The sequence below is a fragment of the Falco biarmicus genome, chromosome 7 (genome assembly GCF_023638135.1).
Source record: "Falco biarmicus isolate bFalBia1 chromosome 7, bFalBia1.pri, whole genome shotgun sequence".
Lineage (NCBI taxonomy): Eukaryota > Metazoa > Chordata > Aves > Falconiformes > Falconidae > Falco > Falco biarmicus.
This window is the reverse complement of record NC_079294.1, coordinates 38,988,215-39,007,410: the sequence shown is the minus strand read 5'-3', so window position 1 is coordinate 39,007,410 and position 19,196 is coordinate 38,988,215. Positions and strand designations below refer to the sequence as shown.

Below are 19,196 nucleotides of genomic sequence, written 5' to 3'. Positions count from 1 at the left end.
TAAATGCTCCGCCCCGGCCCTCCCTCGCCACCCCGACGGCCGCATTAACCGCCGAAGGACCGAGCCCCCCACCTTCCGAGCCTGCTCCTGCGCCTCGACAGGCCCCCCCGCGGCTACACGCCCACCGGTTGCACACGGCCCCGTCCCGTTGCCATGACTCCCGCGGGGAGGGGCGGGGCCTCGGCGCCGCGGTAACGGGGCGGGGAACTGCGGAGTGCGAGGCTGGGCTGTCACGTGGTACCACGGCGAGCGCCGGCGCCGGCGCCCCTTCCCTCCTTCCCGCCCTTTGCGGCACGTGGGGCGCTCCCCGCCGCTCTTGAACCTTCCCGCTACCCGTAGGCGGGTGACACCGCCCGCCCGGCTGGGACGGCGGCGCTGATTGGCCGACGGGGAGGGGGAGACGAGGGGTCTTCGCCGCGCAGGCGCAGTGGGGTGCGCAGCCCAGCGAGGAGGCGGCGGGCGGCGGCTTTCGTTGTTGGCGCGCGAGCGGCGGCGGTTAGGCGGTTGCGCGCGCGCAAGGATGGTGAGAGAAGCCCGTACCGCCTGAGGGGGGGTTGGGCCGGGCCGGGCCGCGGGGAGCCCAGCCGCGGGGGGTTCCCCTCGCTGAGGCGGGATGGGCGGCGTGAGGCTGGTGTCCCCGCGGGCCGGGCTTGGCGGGCCGGGGAGGAGGCTCTGAGGGGAGAGCAGGTGCCTTCGGAGCAGCGGGGGCAGGCGGCCCCTCAGGGCGAGCCGGCGGTCTGGGGGTGCTGCCCGGCGAGGCGCCGCCGTGAGAGGCTTCTCCGGCTCTGCCCAGCCCCGCCCGACACTCCGGGCCGTGCCGTGTCACCTGCTGCCCCGCCGGCAAAAGGACCTTCTCGGTTGTTTTTCTGCTGGGGGCTGGCAGCCTGCGGGGGGAGAGTGAAGAAACAGCTGTTTAAAAAGGAAGTCGTGACCTGCCTTGCCAGCGGCTGTTCGGCAGACGGCTAAATCGTGTTCTGAAAACCGTGAAGCGTAATGCTGGTATGAATGGTGGCTGAGGTTAACCAACCGCAACACCCCCCTACCGCGCTGCTTGGCAGGTGTGCCCGCTCTCTGTGCAGTCCTCCTGTCTCTTTGACTTTCTTTGGTCTTTACTAAACCAAGCACTGGTGAGCCAGCTTATCCCCGATAGCTGATCTGAATCTGATGTGTTTTGCCAGCACAGCCTTCAACTTCTCTTAGGGATTTATGTTTGTGTGGCTGCACTGGTGTGAAACAAGCACTGCTTACCCTGCAGTGTCTGCTGGAAGATGTTAGGAAATGGCTGAGCCCAGAGGACTAGGAGAAATGCTCCCTTCAGAAAAGAGCATTTGGTAAAAGAATATAACTTCAGCCTTGAAATGCAGCCCTAAACTCTGTTGTTTTTTATAAATAGAGACCTGAAATGGTAAGAGTGGGTATTAATGAGGCTTGTGGTTCAGAGGGAGCCAAGAACAGTCTTTAAAGTTTCGGGGAAACAAGCAAAATAACGAAGGCTGTGCACACAGTGCCTGACCTGTCCTATCGCAGCAGAGCCTGATTTCCTCCCCAGCTGTTAAAAGGGAGTAGAGGCACAAGACTTTGTGCCAGAATATGGTCAAGGTGGAAGTCTCTTTAGGAGTAACAGCAAGCATAGGATATTTGCAAGGTGATTTTGTAAGTGGAGAAGGAGAGACACCTCTGCTTTTTGATGAAAATCTCTCAAACAAACCAATGTTGAACATGAGGAGACAGAACTTGGAGTTTAAGTAGTAACTTTCTTCTCATTTGTAAGTAGTGATTTGTCTTGATGAAACACCTCTTTAGTAGAGCTTGTGATAGGTAATCTTACAACTTTCTTCTTTTTAATTTGAGCAATTTTTTTAAACAAATCTTAAAATACAGTTGCTCTGGCACAAAAGCCTTGATGCCTTAAGAATTTATAAATACAGTAATATGAATAAACTGGAGATGTTAAATATCTTTTCTTCATCTAACTGGCATGTGCCTCTTCACTGTGGCAGTAGAGGTTGTGTGTATAAGATGCTGCTCAGGAAATGGCAGTGGTTGGCTTGGTACAGTTTAAAAGTTGCATGTGTAATGGAAGATAACCTGCATGGTTGCTTGTGAAATAATCATTTCCTTCTCCATCTTAAGTGTGATGACTAATATGCTATCTGGACACTTCTAAAAAAGATTGGAGTTAGTAACAGAGAAGCACGTGGGGAAAGTATGCATGCTTTTTGATAAAAATGCCTTAAATGCTTTCTGTGTATGTAAATCTCCGAAGTTCAGTTAATGTTTTGGTGGGTAAAAATAAGCAGTGATCCTTGATTAGTGTCTGTGTTCTTCTGAGATACTAAGAGTAGCTTCTGTTACTTTAAATACTTACTTTAACCCATTTCCTGCCACTTTGAGGGGCTTCCTTATTTCAGGACTTGTCTTGGCAAATGAACTGTAAAATTTGTTTACTTGTAAGAGATGTGAGGATAATCCCACTTCAGGAATAGCTAATATTTCTAGCTAATTGTGTGGTATTGAGGAGAGATATTAAAACAGATAAGAGTTCTGTTATTTTCAGAAACCTCATCGATGGTTTTTCTGGTATACGTGTAAGTTCTAAAACTTTGGACATGCCGCATGCAGTTCCACTTTGGTAGGGTTTATGTGCACGTATGCGTGACATGCGGAGTTTTTTCTGGTTTACTAGAAAGATTTATCTTTCCCTCCCCTCTGCCATTTCCTTTTTGTAGAGTGAGTCTCTGGTGGTTTGTGATGTTGCTGAAGACCTGGTGGAGAAACTAAGAAAATTCCGGTTTCGTAAAGAAACCAACAACGCTGCCATTATAAGTAAGTTAAAAACACATCTGACAAAATGCAAGGTCTTGCAGAAAATCCTGTCTTCTCTTTTCCTTCCCATGTAATATTGCTGATGTAACGGGTAAATGGGAGCCAAGAGGCTGTTTCTCACATGAACTTCAGTGTTTCTAATTCTGTCTGTAATTTTAACTGTAAAGCAGTGTGTTCTTCTGATGTAAGACAGCATTTGCTCTTAGTTGAGTATTTACGCTTGATTGCAGCTCAGTCTACCACTTTGTGAAATGATAGTAGAAAATGTCAAGGCACAGTCATTTTGAGTTCATAAATTTTGTAGCCTTTAAGCAGGGGAGTTTGACGTTTCAGTCTTTAAAATTTAGGAGTGTATCACAATGAACAGCGCTTATATTGTATGCTTCTCTTGACTTCCATGATTTTTATGAAGTCCTGGGGCACGCCGAAGAAGCAAAATGGAAGCACAAGGAATATACTTGTGGGGGAATGTTAAAAAGCTTCATGTGTATGTTATATAAATTGATTGAGAAAACATTGATCTATGTTTCATTTTGATTTGTAGTGAAAATCGACAAGGATAAGCAGTTGGTGGTACTGGATGAGGAGCATGAGGTTTGTTAAATGAATTGTAAATAAGAATATCTTCAGCCTGCAATGTATTGTTGTCTCTAAGGTACTGCCTTAGTTTCAAATTGTTATCAAACTCTTAATCTAATTTGGGTCATGAGCTTATTTAAATGCATGGTCACTCTGCATGTAAAGCACAGCACTATTAATAGTGGAACTATGCAGAAGCAATTGAGTTGACTAATTAATTGCACAAAAAGGTTATTTTAAAGCTGTTACCATAAAACTATGTAAAAAGTACCTTTGGCACCTGCTGGCTTTTTGAAAAGATTTCTGCTGTGTTTCCACGTAGATCTGCATATTTGACTCTGAGCTGGTCTACCATCAATTAGAAGCTAGGATTGCTAATCCTCTGCAGACTCTAAATTTGATAGGTGGCAGAATAAGGTCAGCCCAGTGTGTAGTGTTTCTTAATGGTACATAGGGCAAAATTAAATCCTTCCCAGGGATTTGAGCATTAACCATAGCTCTTATTCCCCAGAATGTAGAAATTAATGTAACATTTAAATAGAACGGGGGTTCTTTTTTTTTCTTGCTCAAGGAGGAAGGACTGAATTTTTCAAAAGCACCATTTATGTAGCTGATTTTAACAGCTACTTTTTGCTGTGTGCTTGCTTACTTCTGTTTAGCACTAGTTAGATAAGCATGGTAGCTGCCAGCATATCCAACTGGAGCCAAAAATGTTTCCTAAACTCATTATGCCTAAAATAGGGATGATTATTCATACTAACATTAATTCTACGTTTAGTCATAGGAATTTGTTAGCACATGAATTTTCCTGAACTGCTCTAGTAATTTAAGTGAGAGATCATTACCAGTTCAGCTGTAGATGTACATCTAACTTACAGATGTTTTACTCTTCCATTATTCTGCTTTAGCCTTCATAGTACGCCAGCAAGATCACTTGTTCAAATGTTGCTTGTGTTTAATGTTACCAGGGTATTTCTCCCGATGAGCTAAAAGATGAGCTGCCTGAGAGACAACCTCGATATCCTTCTTGCGCTGCTGGGATTTGGTCTTACTCCTGCAAGCTGTACAAAGTTGGACTTCACCTTTTTAGGCCAATACCTGCCTGTAGTGTGACTTTACTGATACTTTGTGAGATAACCAAGGGATCAGTTCTATGATGCACTGAACAGTTGTCCCATTGTTGAAACAATGACCATTTAAGTCTTTCCCAAGATCTTATTTTCTTTTTGACTATATAATGTTTGGGGAAGTAAAGCAAAGCCACGCTGCTGTTAATGTAAAGAAATGAGTAAAAAGTGCCAGTTTTGTATGTGGCTATTTTTGAATATAGAAAACTGCCTGTGTAACTTGGGATCTGTTTTGGTACTTTCTTAGGATGTGGCCCTTGCTATGTTGCTGCAGTTACTGATTCTGGGAGTGCTGTAGGCATGTGGTCTAGGGAAGAATCTCTGTATTTTAAAAAGGGAAAAGAAGAGGGACAAATAAATTATTCTTCAGCTAGGTGAAATAAAAAGTGTACTTATAAGCAAAGAAAATACCTGCCACCATTAGCCTTAAAAGCTGGCTGGTGCTATCCCATGTGTCATTCTGAATCTTTCCTTTCATGACTGTAGTGTAGTAGTAGACTATAAAGCAGGAGTCCTAGTGAAAACTTGAGTTCAAATTGAGCAAAAATACCTGAAACAATAAAGTGCTTAGTCTGCAAAGAAGGAATTTGGCTTTCATCAAGCCAGAAACATGTTGGTGGATGTGGGAATTCTTTTTACAAAGCTAGGAGAGGAGTATTAGTGATGAAAGGATAATTTTTAGCTCTGATGTGAAACAGTAATACCAAGGCAGCCCTTACGCCCAGCTATGGTAGACTTTGGTAAGGGCAGGTGGGATCAGTTCTAAAAGTCAAATATGGAAGTGAAAACAGGAAAACAGTGAGACTACTTACCAAATTTAAAGCATCTTTTAGAATGCAAGACTTATTTATACCTGCATCAGGCCCTGATAACTGAGGATTGGATCCTAATAACATTTATTTCTTAGTTTCTTTAACCTCAGAAAAAACATTTATTGTGTATAGTTACAAGTATCAGCATGATGATGGAAGAGTTTCTTATCCCTTGTGCTTTATCTTCTCCAGTCCAGTTGGTGAGTGAACATTGTGAACAGTAGCTATTATGTGTTGTAAATATGGGAATATTATTTGCTATGGAAGATAAAATGAGTGCTTAATGCTTGAGTTGTGGTTCAGATGTTTAAGGCTAGGTTTGCTTATGCCATTGCCGGAAGCAAGGCACTGTAAAGCTGTGGCATTATCTGGAGACCTTCTTTGGCAGCAGGGAATCACTAGTATATTAGCTTCATCCTCACCATCAGCTCATGCCAGGTGTGAACACTTCCTCTGCCCAGATCTACCTGGAGGTTGCTGAAGGTCTTTGCTGCCTTTGGGGTTCACATTTAGGGCACTTAAGATGTATGATAGAAGAGATTTTTTCTTTCCTATTTCTGATGGCTGAACAGAAGTGTTGGTTTCCTGCTTAGATGGCCAAAAGCTGCATCCTTCTAAATGTGCCTGCCCACTGTGTTCTAGTGGTGTGCTCAGCAACATGCTCCTCTAAAGGAAAGGAGCCAGGAGCGCTCTGCATCTGTTCATGTAGGTTTAACCTAATGTGTTTCTTGTCACTCTCCCCTCAGATCTTGGGAAATCAGACAAGGCTCAGGAGATGAATGGGGAGAGGGCTGGGTAATACCACCTCTGTTCCTGAGGGTTTCTGTTCATCTCTGTCAGTCTTGCTTTTCAGATATTAGGGACTAGTTGGGAGGAAATCCCTCTCCTCAGAAGGGCATGGGAACCCATGTCTACCTGTGACAGGAACAGGGCTCTAAAAGGGTGAGGATAGGATTCAAGAGGAGTGTTTTCCAGGGGGGCTCTGTGCAATGGGCAACAACAGAGGATGCCTCCAAACAGCGCTTTCATGTGAAGGTCTAAAGGGCTGTCACAATTACGGGTGAAAAGGAGGGAGAGAGGACTCCATAACCCAGATCTGGGCAGGTGAAAGTGCTGGCTGAATGCACTGTGCTCAGGGAGAAAGACACTGATCTTGGATCATCCCAGGTTTATACAGAGCAGTGACTTCCACTGCTTGTGTCACAGCAACACTTGATATAGACATACCTGCATGGGGAGCTGTGTAATTTTTATAGAACCCAAATAATCTGTGACTTGATTTGGACTTAAAGAGCTGAATTGCTCTGTGGTTACAGTCTGCTCTGAATTGTAATAGGGTAGCTTGATAGTGTTACTGGATTATCCTTGTTATACTCTAGAAGAAGATAAACTGATTGCATTGTTTTACACTTCATTATTTGGACCTAAAATAACTAGGTAGGTAAAAGAGTTGAGCAACTAGTGAGCATATTCTTCTGTAGTTACCTGAGAAATGTTACAGGTGTTAACTTCTCTTCTGAAGGATAGCTATTTTGTGAGTTAGAACAGCAGTAAAAAACATCCTGGGAGACCTTGAAATAACAAAGCGGGCAGACTTGCAGTACTTCATAGGAAAAGAGAGCTTAGACAATGTTCTTTATGGGTGGCAAGATTTAAAAGTACACTTGTATCTAGAAACTTGTAAGCAAGCAACTTCTAAAAAAAAGCCTTTTTTTTCTTGATGTTTTCTGTTTCAAAAAATGTTCTTCAAACATAAGTCGGTGGTTAGACTGATACTGGAGTCAGAAGCAATGAGCCATTAGTTGGGACTCTAAACAGCAGTTAACTTCAACTGTGACTTAAGTTGGTCTGTGGGAGTAGGGAGTCATTTTGAGCTGCCAATTCACCTGGGGAGAGATTAGGAGAAGGAACAACAAATTCAAACTGACTTGGTTTGTTCTTAGTTTGACTCCAGCTCAAAGGCACATGGTATAAAGATCTGCGTAAGTGTAACTAGCAAAAGCATGGACATCTTCTAGAAATAGCAAGAGCAAAGAATGTCGTGTAATTAGCTACTGTAGTGGCAGGAGGTGCTGATTAGTTGGCTGTTGTGATTCAAGTTTGACTGCTGCAATATTTGATGTTAGGTCTAAGCAGAAATGGAGGTGCATGTTGAGACCACCACTTCAACCTGTACACTTACTACTTCTGGAAGTGCTTTTCAAGTACTAGATATGAAAGTAAGAGCAAGGATGATAATGTATATAAAGAAGTAGGTCACTTTTCTGAATGGAGACTTCAGCTTTGTTTGGATTCTTTTTTTAAAAAAAAATAAAATTTAGTTTTGAAGTGTTGCAGTCAAAATAACTAAACAACCCCTTTTTTTTTTCCCAAACAACTACAGGATGTAAGCCTGAACAGCAGATGATGTATGCTGGAAGCAAGAATAAGCTTGTACAGACAGCTGAGCTCACTAAGGTATAATTGACTAGTTGAAATAACTGTCTCCCCCTTAAATGCAGGTTGCAGAAGCTGTTTTGTGTCTTGCTTGAACCTATCACAAGAAGGATGTTATGAGACTTTGTAATTACAGTGCACAGATTCTGTTGTAGGAAGACTGGAGAGAGGCGTGGGGATTGCTGGAGTTTTAGGATACAGGAGGAACTGTGTTCTCTAAAACTAAAATATCCATTGATAGGATGGCTGTCTTTATTTTGGGAATGAATTTATTGATGGGAAGAATAGACTGAAGTCTCAGCATGGTGTGGTGCAGACTGGTGTGGCTGCACAGTTCATGGGGCTGTACACTTGCAGAACATAGCCTTCAGGATAAGTAACGTATGTGCCAAGTGCTGAACAATTCCAAATCTCCCTGTGTTTGCTTCTCCCAGTACTAAGACCAAAAGAAATCACTGCATTCACTAGGCCTAGGTGTATATATATTTAAAAAATAAAAAGCCACCTAATTGTCATTTTGGAGACCTTTGAAATCTCTACTTAATTGACACCTAGACTTCTTAAAACTTTAGTTTCAACCAGTAAAGTTAAAGAGTCAGTGGTCACTTCAGGTTTTTCATACAATGTGAAATGACTTCATCATTCCCCAAAAGCACTGTTCACTTTTGTTATTCCTTATCCTTAGTCCTTTGACATCGCAGTAAAAATGTACATTGGGCCCATAAAAGAACTGTGAATTTCTACTTGTTCTAGCTGTACTTTGTGAAAAAGGCCCTCTCTGTTTTAGATTGGACATCGAGTTGACGGGTAAATGGGAGGGAAACAGGAGATAAAATGATGGAATCAATCAGTACAGCCCCAAGAAATACATTTTTTTTCAGTTCAGTTGAAAGTGCGTCTTAGAGACCTGAGAACTCTAGCATCTTTGATAGACGGGAAGAATTCCATGAGGAGGAAGGCAGTTTTCAGTGAGCGAGAAGGAAAAGTTGATGAGAAGGTGAAAGCCTGAGGACTAGCTCTGTTGGAGATACTATCACCTGTCAAGTGGGAGAAATTCGGTCTGAAAGGCTTTTGAATGAAAGCCTAGGAGCAGATATAGAGGACCATGATCATCTTCCTTCTGAAGCTGGAGATGATAGCCTGTCTCCAGTTCAGGTTGCTTACTTGCTCTTCAGTTGTGCTTTGTTCTTGCCGCTTGCTGAGCTATGTTTCATTTTAGCTCATGCTGTGACTTCCTCCTGGTGTGCTTGCTGCATGTGACTGAACTGAGTCCTGTTATTTTTTTCAGTGACTTGCATATTAACTTGCCTTCTGTTAAGCTGATCTTTTCTTATAACACTGAATTTTGAGGTATCCCCCCTATCTTTTACTTCAAAAACAAACAAAAAAAACCCCTCAATATTATTTGATAGTAGTGGATCACTGAATACAAGAAACAGTGTCCAAAGTCTACTGCAGCAGAAATGGGTAATAAGGAAGAAAAGATACAGAACTTGAATTGCTTCCTGAAGATTAAAATGGTGAAATGGCTGAGAACAGGACTAACTAGGAAGCTCATTCCAAACAGCAGGTTAACAGAGAAGCTTGTTTTGTGAGTCTTACAAAATCCCATCCATTCTAATGGCCTGAGCATGCTTTTTGCAGCTATGTACTCGATACCATTAGAGGGGCAGATAACTGATAAAGTGCTGACATAGCCTTTTTCTGTGTTGTCAGAGTAGTAACAACAGTCTCAATTTAAAATAGTTTTCTTGTTTTCATTACTTAGAGCACCACTTTTGAAGGCCTGTGGATTTGCAAAATTTACTTACTTGACTCTTCTGAAAAGATTTGTGGGCATCTGAAAGGTTCCAGTTAGCAATACAGAATTAACTTAGCCTCTCTTCAAGGGTATTAAGAAAACCCAACAAAACAGTCACTTGCCTGTATGGAACGTAAAGAGTATATTCATGTCTCTGGTCTTTTCTGCTTCAAGGCTGTGTTAAAGATTTGTTTTAAGGCTTCAGCAAAGCTTTGAGTTAATGGTTTTTGGGGTTTGGTTGTTTGTCTTTGGTCTTGTTTGGGTTTTTTTCCTATTTTGAGGTATCCCGGGCTTGTTTCTTCAGGGAAAACAATGTTACTGGATACTAAGGGTTTATTTCAGTTCAAGTAAGAAATTGAACAGTTCAAAAAGGAGAACCCTCTTGGGCTGAGCAAAATTCCTGAACTTTGGGCTAAATCCAGTCCAGAGGTTAAATTCATTTGTAGTCTTAAAACAGACAATCTTCTTGCTGAGGTAATACATATGAAATGGTGCCATTTCAGAGTAACTATAAAGTATTGTACATGTGCTGTTCTCACATACTCTAGCAATACGAATTATGGGATTCTTGTTCGTTAGTAATATTCCTTGCCATTTAGTGTTGCATATTTTGTACTGATGTTATTTGAGAAGATTAATTGATCCTTTCAAGAAAGCACATGGAACCTCTAGGTTGGTTACTGGTTTATTACAGCTCAAACTACTTGTGTGGAAAAGGTACTGGTTGCCTTGTATGCTTACCCCTTTCATGTACCATCACCTCAAGAATTTACACAATGCAATTTTGTTTAGGTATTTGAAATAAGAAATACAGAAGACCTAACTGAAGAATGGCTGCGTGAGAAACTGGGCTTCTTCCATTAAGAAAACCTCTGTAATAAGTATTTATGTACCATCCTGATAATACTGGAACCAGACATGAATACTTACATCTAAAAAATGCACTGTATTTACATCTGTCTCCTGCAGTGTATCTCTTGTGCAAAGTTTGTGCAAAGAATAGCAGGTCTGTCTCCTTGAAGTAACAAATCTTTGCAGGTGTTTCCTTATTTGTACCTGTTAAAAGGGAATACTCCTCTGCAGGGACTCCTTTTGCACTCTTGTGACTAATATTTCTATAACTAAAATAGTTCAGTTCTGGATTTGTATCTACAAACATAATTTGGAAGCTGATGCTAACTTTTTCTGAGCTACAAATGCATCCTTATGACACATACTAGCCATTTATGTGCAGAAATTGTGTACTGTTACTTACTTTACAGACTTTTTGACTTAATGTCTTTTCAATTTTGAAAATTACTCCCTGCAAGCATTTAGTATTAGAAAGACAAAATCCTTGTATAGCAAATCCATCCATTTATCTTTCCATTGAGTCCACGTGAGCTTTCTCAAATGCTTGGAACTAATTTTTGTCATTCCAGTAATTCCTCACTTGACTGAGTCAAATCTTTCTAAATTTCAGGGCAAAGCTTTGACTGTCCAGTTCTCATGCTGATACAGTCTTACAGGAACTAGATGATAACTAAGGGCTGAATTACAACTCTGGTTACTCTCATACCAGGTGTCTTGCATATATAACTTACTACACTGTTACAGAGTTTACCTCTTTGCTCATTTCCTATGATATGAACACCTGCTAATACTGTGTGCCTTTAATTTGTTAGCTTTAAAATGACTTGAGAATTTTACACTGCCACTTAGTACAAATTTGGTAAAAACTTTAAAGAATCGAAGTAACATTTTTTCCTAGTGCCTGGTGTTGCAGTTGACATCTGATTTAAAAAAAAAAGCTAACCTCATTTTCTTTGAAATTCCTGTCATCTACTCCATTTGTAGGAGTCAGGAGGTTAAAGCTTTTCATGATAATGAATGATTTGTATCACTTTTTGTTATAAAAGTTGGCCACACATAGCTTTTGAGTACTTTACAGTCTCTTAACTTTCTTAACTGCTTGTTGGTCAAAATTACATTCCAGATAGAGCTTTTGCATAAGTGATAACTTGATTTTCATTTAGTTACGGTTCATCTCTTTGAAACAGCAAATATTCTAATGTGAAAATAGTATTTAACTTTTATAAATGACCAGTCTTTTTACAGGTCTGTTTTATATTGAATAGAGTAGTTGTCTGATATGGGACATGTTCAGCCCATGCAGTGGCAAAAGGAGTACTCATGTGACAGTATCTCACTGTCTTGCTCATGTTTGTTGTGCTACTGAGTAAGTATCTGCATAAGAGCAGCTTCCTGTTGATAACATACTTTAAAATACAGCTGCCCTAACAAATCTGTTTGGTGAGAAGGAATGCAGTGTTAAATTTAGAGGCCAGTATTTCATGCTGTGAAACCTTTGCTGAAAGAAGGTTTATTTTTTGGTAGTAAACATATGTTGTGATAGTGCTAAAACACTTACTTCCTCTAAGATCACAAGGAATTAATTTGCAAAGGTCCTCATTGTTGGTAAATCTCTTCTGAGTTTGATGTTACTACTCATTTATTTGTATACAAATCTGACTTGAGGGGAGCTTTTCAAAATACATGTTAGAATGATCCACTTAAATTGATCTTTCAGCGTGGGAAAGAAATGCTTGTAATTAAATGTCTGTGTTAGTGCAGTGACTGGAAACACAGTTTCACTTCCCTGGACAAAAAAAATGTTGATTATGAAACTGTTGCTTGATCTTTGTGTACTACAGATAAATAAAAACAATGTATTTTGTGACAAGCATTGTATAAATAAGACTTTGGCTTAAAGAATAGTGTCATTCTAAGTCCCAGTCTTGAAACAGCAAGGATCTAGTTTTGTTGGCATTGTGCTAAAGGTAAGCCATGTCAAAGTACAGTGTGGGTGAGAGGAAAGCTGTCACTTGTAATGTTCAGCTTGACTTGCAGTGGGGAAAACTGAATTAACAATCTTTGTCATTGTACTTTGTACACTGGTGGGCTGCCAGCATCCAACCGCTGCTGCACAGGTCTTGACAAAAATAACTGTAAAAGGGGCCTGTCTCTCAGGAGGCGAGGGGAGGAGCTGGAGCTGCTGCAGGCAAATGATTGAATTTGATTCTTCATCTCTGGATCACTCCACCTTCTGCCAAGAAAATATTGCTATTTATGGCTCTATCTTCAGTCTGAGTTCTTTAGCTTTGGATGCTGTTGTTGCCTCTGCTTAAGGACTTTCTGCCTCTGGCACTGCCCTGCAAGTCTTGTAGAAAGCAGACAAATCCTGATGAGAGTGTTAAAGTCCACTTTCATGGGAAGGGTGTTGATGCTGCTCAGCCCACCAGTATTATTCTTCAAACAGCCTTGCTTGGTGGCTGTACCTCCTTCCCTTCTCTGAGCTGTGGAAGCGAGGAAGCAGCTGCAGGCACTTGGAGAATGAGTGTGCAGAGGATGTTTGCTGTTCTAGGCTTATTTGTGGTTTCCTTGTTTTTAATGCAGTGTTTTGACGCAGCTGTCTGCTGGTTACTGTCCTAGGCCCTTCAGATACAGGTAGTGCTAATACTTGATTAAACAAAGACATTAATTATGTCAAAATCTTTCCTGCACAAGTAATACTTGTTTTCTAACCTATTTTTCCCAAGTTATCTTTAGCACTGTATTTTCTGTACTGCTGCCCCCATAACATCAGTGGGAGGCAGATGTGTCTGTGTTCAGAAGGCCAGTATGTTCTCACTGTGCTTTACTAGTGAGTTGCCCATCTGTAATTGTACGTTTGTCTTGAATTTTCAGATCTCTAAAGAGCGTTCAAATTAAAGGGCAATGTAAATTAACTAATGCCACCTGTGGGAGCCTTTGTAGCTAAAGGTCTGAGAGTCAGCATCTTCCATTGTGAGCTCCTATTTTTCAGGAGTTAGTGAGTTGGCCGTAAAATCCTTGGCCTGGAGTTAACAGTCTCTCAAAGGGAGATTTCTGCCACAATTAATCTGGTTTGCTTTAAATACTGACTAGATGGCTGGGATACAGCTCTTCTAATCCTATTAATCGATGGTAAGCTGAATTAAAGCATGAGTTTGCATGTCAGCCCATAAAATGGATTTGTATTGTTTGAATATTTTTAACAAAAAACCAAATTCTGGTATTTGATGGTTTAAGTGTGTTTCTAGTATCATAAATGCTGTTTTGATCTATCAAAGGAGGCAATAATGCGGGTGTTGACACCTTTTCACTTCTCCAAAGGAGCATCTTACGCATTTGTACCAGGATTCCATTTTTGTATCTTTAACTGTAAAATAGCTAGTCCAGAAACAATGTTAAACTAGTAACAGGGATCTGAATCACACATGCAAAGGGAGTTAAATTCTTCACTTTCATGCGTTCAAAAAAGAAATAATCATGCAACATTTTTTTGGATACAGCCACCTAGTAACTGTGAAATGGAGGTGTGATGGGACATGAGAAGGGGCAGTGACACTCTTGTGTTTGTTACGTGATCCAGACTTGGTTGACTTGTGTACGGTGACATGTTGGTTGGCACCAGTGCTGCAGTTGCTAAAAGGTGCGAGAGGGTCATGGCCAGTTTTGAGAATTTGGCAATTCCATGAAAATATTGGTAACCAGTACAACTTCCATATGCTGTTTAGTCTCTGCTAGTTCACATTGCATGTTTACTTTAAACCAAATCTTTTTTGCTAAGCGTGGTGCTTGTATTGGTTTAAATAAAATGTTTAATTAAGAGATTGTGTTGCCCTGTTTTAATTGCAAAGTAGCACATCTAGAATGGGTGTCTGACAGGAAAATGTATTAATAGTAGGTATGATTTTCCTCCCTTTCTCAGCTTTCTGGAGTTTGCTTTGGACTTGCAGCACCCCGTGGGCTTGAACGTACTCCCTCGCTTGCTCTTCTACCTAAAATAATTCCTCTTTCCATCTGTTGTGAAGGGTGGCAGCCAGGGAGAGGGGAGGACAGCATCTGATGGCATACTGCAGGATAACTGCCATCCGCCTCTGCTGCTCTGCACCTTGTATCACAGAACTCAAGTGAGCATACTTGTAAGCTGCAAGACAGCACGGGGGCTCCATTTCATTCTGGAATACCACATAGACTTCTATTTTACATCTCTCCCACAAGGTCAAGGTTGCCGGCATAACCTGGAGCTGTGAAATGACACTATAGAGTGCAGGTGCCAAGTGAACAGTGTCAGAGTGGCTGTCAAGGTCCTCAAAGCTTGAAAGAAGCCAAAGGAACTTAGTTGCACCCTTTCCTCACAGTTGTTGGCTCATCTCTTTCCTGCTCAAGAGACCATTAGATTAATTTGATTGAAGCACTCCTTTTCCTCATTCTGGCTGACTGTTTCTTCCTTTCCTGATCTTTGGGGATTTTTTTTTCTTATGTTGTTGACCAAGGAATTTGGCTTTGGTAGCTGATATTCACTGTTTCTGCCCATGCTGAAGAATAGCACTAATGGTAGAAGTAACATCCTTCTCCCCCAGGCAAGAGAGCTCTTGTGAAGGAGAAAATGCCAGATGTGCTGAAGCAGCTGTGCTCTTGAATGGCACCTAAGTATGTTGCAACAAAATCTGTTGCCCAAAGCTCTGAAAAAAACACCTAAGCTGCTGTGGGAGAAGAATGACTCTCAAGAGCAGCTGATTTTTCCTTTCCCCCACTCCCCTTTAAATAGCTCTCACATCGAGGGTGAGATCAACTGTGGAGTCCTGTGACATTCTTTGTTGTTTGTTGAGTATGCTTAACTAGAAAATGAGGTGATAGTTTACTGGCACTGCTAGATCATTGAGAGAGTAAAAACGGAAGCAGACCAAAGGGAATTGCAAGAAGATCTAGGGATATAAAGCAAAATGCTTTCATTTGGGAAAGGTCATTGACTAGTAATAGGTACATGAAAAGGGCAAAGTCAAGGCTAGAGAAGGGAATAGGAAACAAAATGGAAAACCTCCGTGCAGCAGTACACATCTGCAATATGCACATAGCCTGGGTATCGCACAGCTGGTGCTTTCTCTCCCAGGTGTGTGGATAGATGGCTTGCCCAGGGCGAGGAGGAGTTTGCTAAGCAGATCCCTTGACTTGGTGGGGTCTTTGGGGATATTGCAGAGAAGAGGAGAAATGTAGTTGGTTCTGGAGGAGCTGGGGCAATCATTGCCCATATGTGCAGAAGTTTCCTGGCAGTGAAAGGGGCTCCAGCCAAAGGGTCTTGTGAACATGCCTGTGCCTATTGTTCTATGTCCCCCACAGGTGGTGGAATTGATTGGAGTACGAGCTGGCTCTCCCAGGCTCCTTACCTGCTCCTCACAGGCCATGGTCCTGCCATGTTGTGTCTGGGTGCAGGTAAGGGTGGGGAAGCCAAGCACAAGCAGGAAAGGTATTGGTGTGGTGCTGCTGAGCAGCCTTAAGGGCGAGTGCTGGCAGGGAGGCTGTGGGGCAGAGACCCGAAGCACTCTGTGGGTGTGAGAGTGGTTGGGGTTTATTCTGCTCAAGTCCTCTATGGCAGGGGTGATGATTTAACGTGGGCTTCACCCCTTGGAACAAAAATGAGGGTGTGTGGTGGATGGGCCATCCCCTGCCCTTGTTAGTTGGCACAGTCGTGTCAGCTGTGGTTTTGGTGATGCGCCCCAGGGCCTTCTGCAGCAGCAGAGGAGACCTCACCTGTGTGGGGGCATTGGCTAAGGGCACCTCTCTCGGTAGCTGCAGGCATACCAGCTGCTGTGGAGACCCAACAAAGCTTTGGCCTGATCTGGTTGGATTGTTCATGTGTTACAGCAGAAAATAGAACAAGACTTGCCAATCTCCTAAGATGTGGCTGGTTAGGAAAAAAAAAAAAAAAAGTGTGCTCAGCTTCATGTGGAAAAGCCTGCTCAAAGGGATTTATAGATCTCAGTGCTGGAATTCTTGGATTTTGCTTCTGCATGTATGACTAGTTTGATAACAGTCATTCTCTGCACGGTCTTCCCTTAGGGCAGGCAACTCCTTCTCTCTAGCGGCAAAGGAAGAGCTGTGGAGATGGTACCAAGTTTGTGGAGTGGCTGCTGCTTCCGCATCTCCTCCAGAGTGGTATCGAGCCCAGGGAATCGGTCCTGTGCGCTGAGCTGGTCTGGGTATGCAGCTTAAATTGTAACTGCTGGGGAAGAGAGAATTTTTCTGCCATCTGAGAGGAAGCTCCGGTGTTCCTAAAGAACAGTCTTGAACTGCCAGATGTGGAGGTGTACAGGTTCCTGCAGCTTAGCAAGAAGGAGTTGTAGTTCTCAAAATGTCTCTTTGGGGTCAGCAGTTGGTCTTGAGGAACTGACAACCTCTATCTGAGCTGCTATGTAAGGCGGTGGACTGGCTTGATTTGTGCTGTATTGAAGGCATTGGGAGCTTCATTTTCAGCCATGTTTCAATGAACACAACAATTCTGAAGCATGAGAAGCCCTGGCATTAGCTTTTGACTTCTCCGATTATTAATATGTATTTGTAGCTGCCAGGTCTCTATATTGAAAGGTTGAGCATAAGGCTGAGCAATCCCACACCCCGATTTTTCTCTTTAACACTCATTTTATGGGGTTTATTTGTTTTTTACATTCAACATTTCATTTTGTGAAAAACAGTGAAGGAAAATGGTGAAATACTAAAGAGTGAATATTCTCTGGTAGTGGTTAGGACATTACTGGCACGTAAAGTTGTATTCGCATCAGTTTAAACTTGGCCACCATTCCTCTCCCAGGTCTTGTAGGCTTCCTTTTGTATCCGCTGTTCCTTTTGGTGCTACTAAGATGGTGTGATCTTGTGCAGGTAATGGGCTGGCTGCTGCAGTGTGTATATGCAGCTTCCTTTGCAGCCTCGCCTTGCTCAGACTAGGCTCTGTGTCCTTTCTCTCAATGCAGCCATAAAGTGAAGGAGATAATTTTAATACATTTGCATAGATGTAGTTAATCGGTGTGGTCCGTTTTGTCACACCACAGGGGAATTGTCTCCTCTGGACTGTTCTCTCGTGTTTCATTCTTTCAGGGACTGCAAACACTCTTGGTTAACCTTATTCACCTTAGGTGATAAGTGAGACATCTCATACAGAATGTGACTGAGCTCAGCTGAAGCTCCCCTGACAGCTCTAGCTGGCCAGCGGGAGACAGAGGGGAGAAGAGAGCAATTATCAGCCAGAAAGACACTGAATGCAGAACAGATGCAAACACTGGGAAAACAGCATGAGTGTCTTTCACGGCAAATTTACCACTGTGATGGGGAAGTCCCATCAAGGCTTTCTGAAAGGCGCACTGTCAACTGTTCCTGCTGTTAGGTGCTACGGCAGGCAGCTCCTAGCATGAAGGCAGTTTCTCTTTCCTTTTCTGCAGTACTTAGCTGATCAATTAATATAATGTACCCTTGAAATCCCTATGCCAAACAGCATCTGTTGTTGTCACCTCTTTTCTGCAGAAAATGGGAAGACAGCAGAAGAAAATAGGGCAGAAGATATTCAGTTGAAAGGGAAAGGGTCACCAGCCATCCCACACTTTCACCAAGGCCTTCGAGGACAGAAAGTTAGGGGTCAGTGCCCTTACTGAACTGAATGAGGAGCAAGAGAGATTTAGCATTTCTTCAAAATAATGTCTAATATTAAATATCTGCTATAGGAAAATGCAGCTGGATAACTGGAAGGAGAATGTGCCCGCCTTGCTCACAAATGCAGTCTGCCTGGCCATCTGCTCTGACAGCAGCAAATCCTGGAATGATTTGCGAATGTGATTAATTCAGCTAGAACGACTGGATCAGGGGATCAGCTAGAGACAATGTTTATACCCTACCTCCAACTGTGAATGTGCAATTGTTTGGTTCAGAAGTACAAAACAAATTGTATAGCTGTATTACTGGAAGAATAGAAAAATAGATGCATCCACTAAACAGCCCTTTTTTCCTTAGATGGCCCCATTCCAAGGTCTGTAAGTATAGTCCACCATAAGCTACCCTGTCTGAGCGGTGAAGCCGAGCTGTTCTCATTTTACAGAATGCTTTTGCCTCTTTATTCCCTACACCAATGCTGCTGTTGCTCTCCTTGCTGCAGTTCAGTCCTAACATTTTGGAGCTGCTTGTTCTGTGACCTCATCCATGTGGTCTGGAGAGGCAGGTGTGGATGGAGCGTGAGCCAGCCACGCCACCCTGCTCCCTGTGCCTGAGGTTACCAAGCGGAGAACTGGTACTGATACCAAACCAGTGCAGGGCAGGACTTACATTCTAGAATCGTGGAACGGTTTGGGTTGGAAGGGACCTTAAAGACCATCCAGTTCCAGCCCCCTGCCATGGGCAGGGACACCTCCCACCAGCCCAGGTTGCTCCCAGCCCCATCCAGCCTGGCCCTGAGCACTCCCAGGGATGGGGCATCCACAGCTGCTCTGGGCAGCCTGTGCCAGCGCCTCGCCGCCCTCACAGTAAAGAATTTCTTCCTACTGTCTAACCTAAATCTCTCCTCGTTCAGTTTAAAGCCATTCCCCCTTGTCCTGCACTCCAGGCCCCTGTAAAAAGCCCCTCCCCAGCTTCCCTGTCGGCCCCCTTGGGCACTGGCAGGTGCTGTCAGGTCTCCCCGCAGCCTTCTCTTCTCCAGGCTGAACAGCCCCAACTCCCTCAGCCTGTCTCCACAGCAGAGGGGCTCCAGCCCTCTGAGCATCTCCGTGGCCTCCTCTGGACTCGCTCCAGCAG

The 19,196-nt window shown here is 43.0% G+C and overlaps 1 protein-coding gene across 3 annotated transcripts; it reads left to right on the top strand.

The window, feature by feature from the left end:
- Positions 1-368: 368 nt before the first annotated feature.
- On the top strand, positions 369-14,254 carry GMFB (glia maturation factor beta). Of its 3 annotated transcripts, none has more exons than XM_056346230.1 (7): positions 369-523; positions 2,730-2,826; positions 3,371-3,420; positions 4,374-4,425; positions 5,464-5,544; positions 7,728-7,801; positions 10,374-14,254. In XM_056346230.1, the coding sequence occupies exons 1-7, from the start codon at positions 521-523 to the stop codon at positions 10,443-10,445; spliced, it is 429 nt and encodes a 142-aa protein (XP_056202205.1). In that variant the 5' UTR covers positions 369-520; the 3' UTR covers positions 10,446-14,254. The 3 variants fall into 3 exon arrangements, with proteins under 3 accessions (XP_056202205.1, XP_056202204.1, XP_056202206.1); XM_056346229.1 differs by lacking the exon at positions 369-523 and adding an exon at positions 654-999; XM_056346231.1 differs by lacking the exon at positions 369-523 and adding an exon at positions 662-1,058.
- Positions 14,255-19,196: the final 4,942 nt, after the last annotated feature.

Bases quoted from the DNA above. Each gene is read 5' to 3' on its own strand.
- GMFB (XM_056346229.1), top strand. The intron at 2,827-3,370 runs GTAAGTTAAAAA...TTTGATTTGTAG, and splicing joins CAACAACGCTGCCATTATAA to TGAAAATCGACAAGGATAAG. The intron at 5,545-7,727 runs GTGAGTGAACAT...AAACAACTACAG, and splicing joins TATCTTCTCCAGTCCAGTTG to GATGTAAGCCTGAACAGCAG.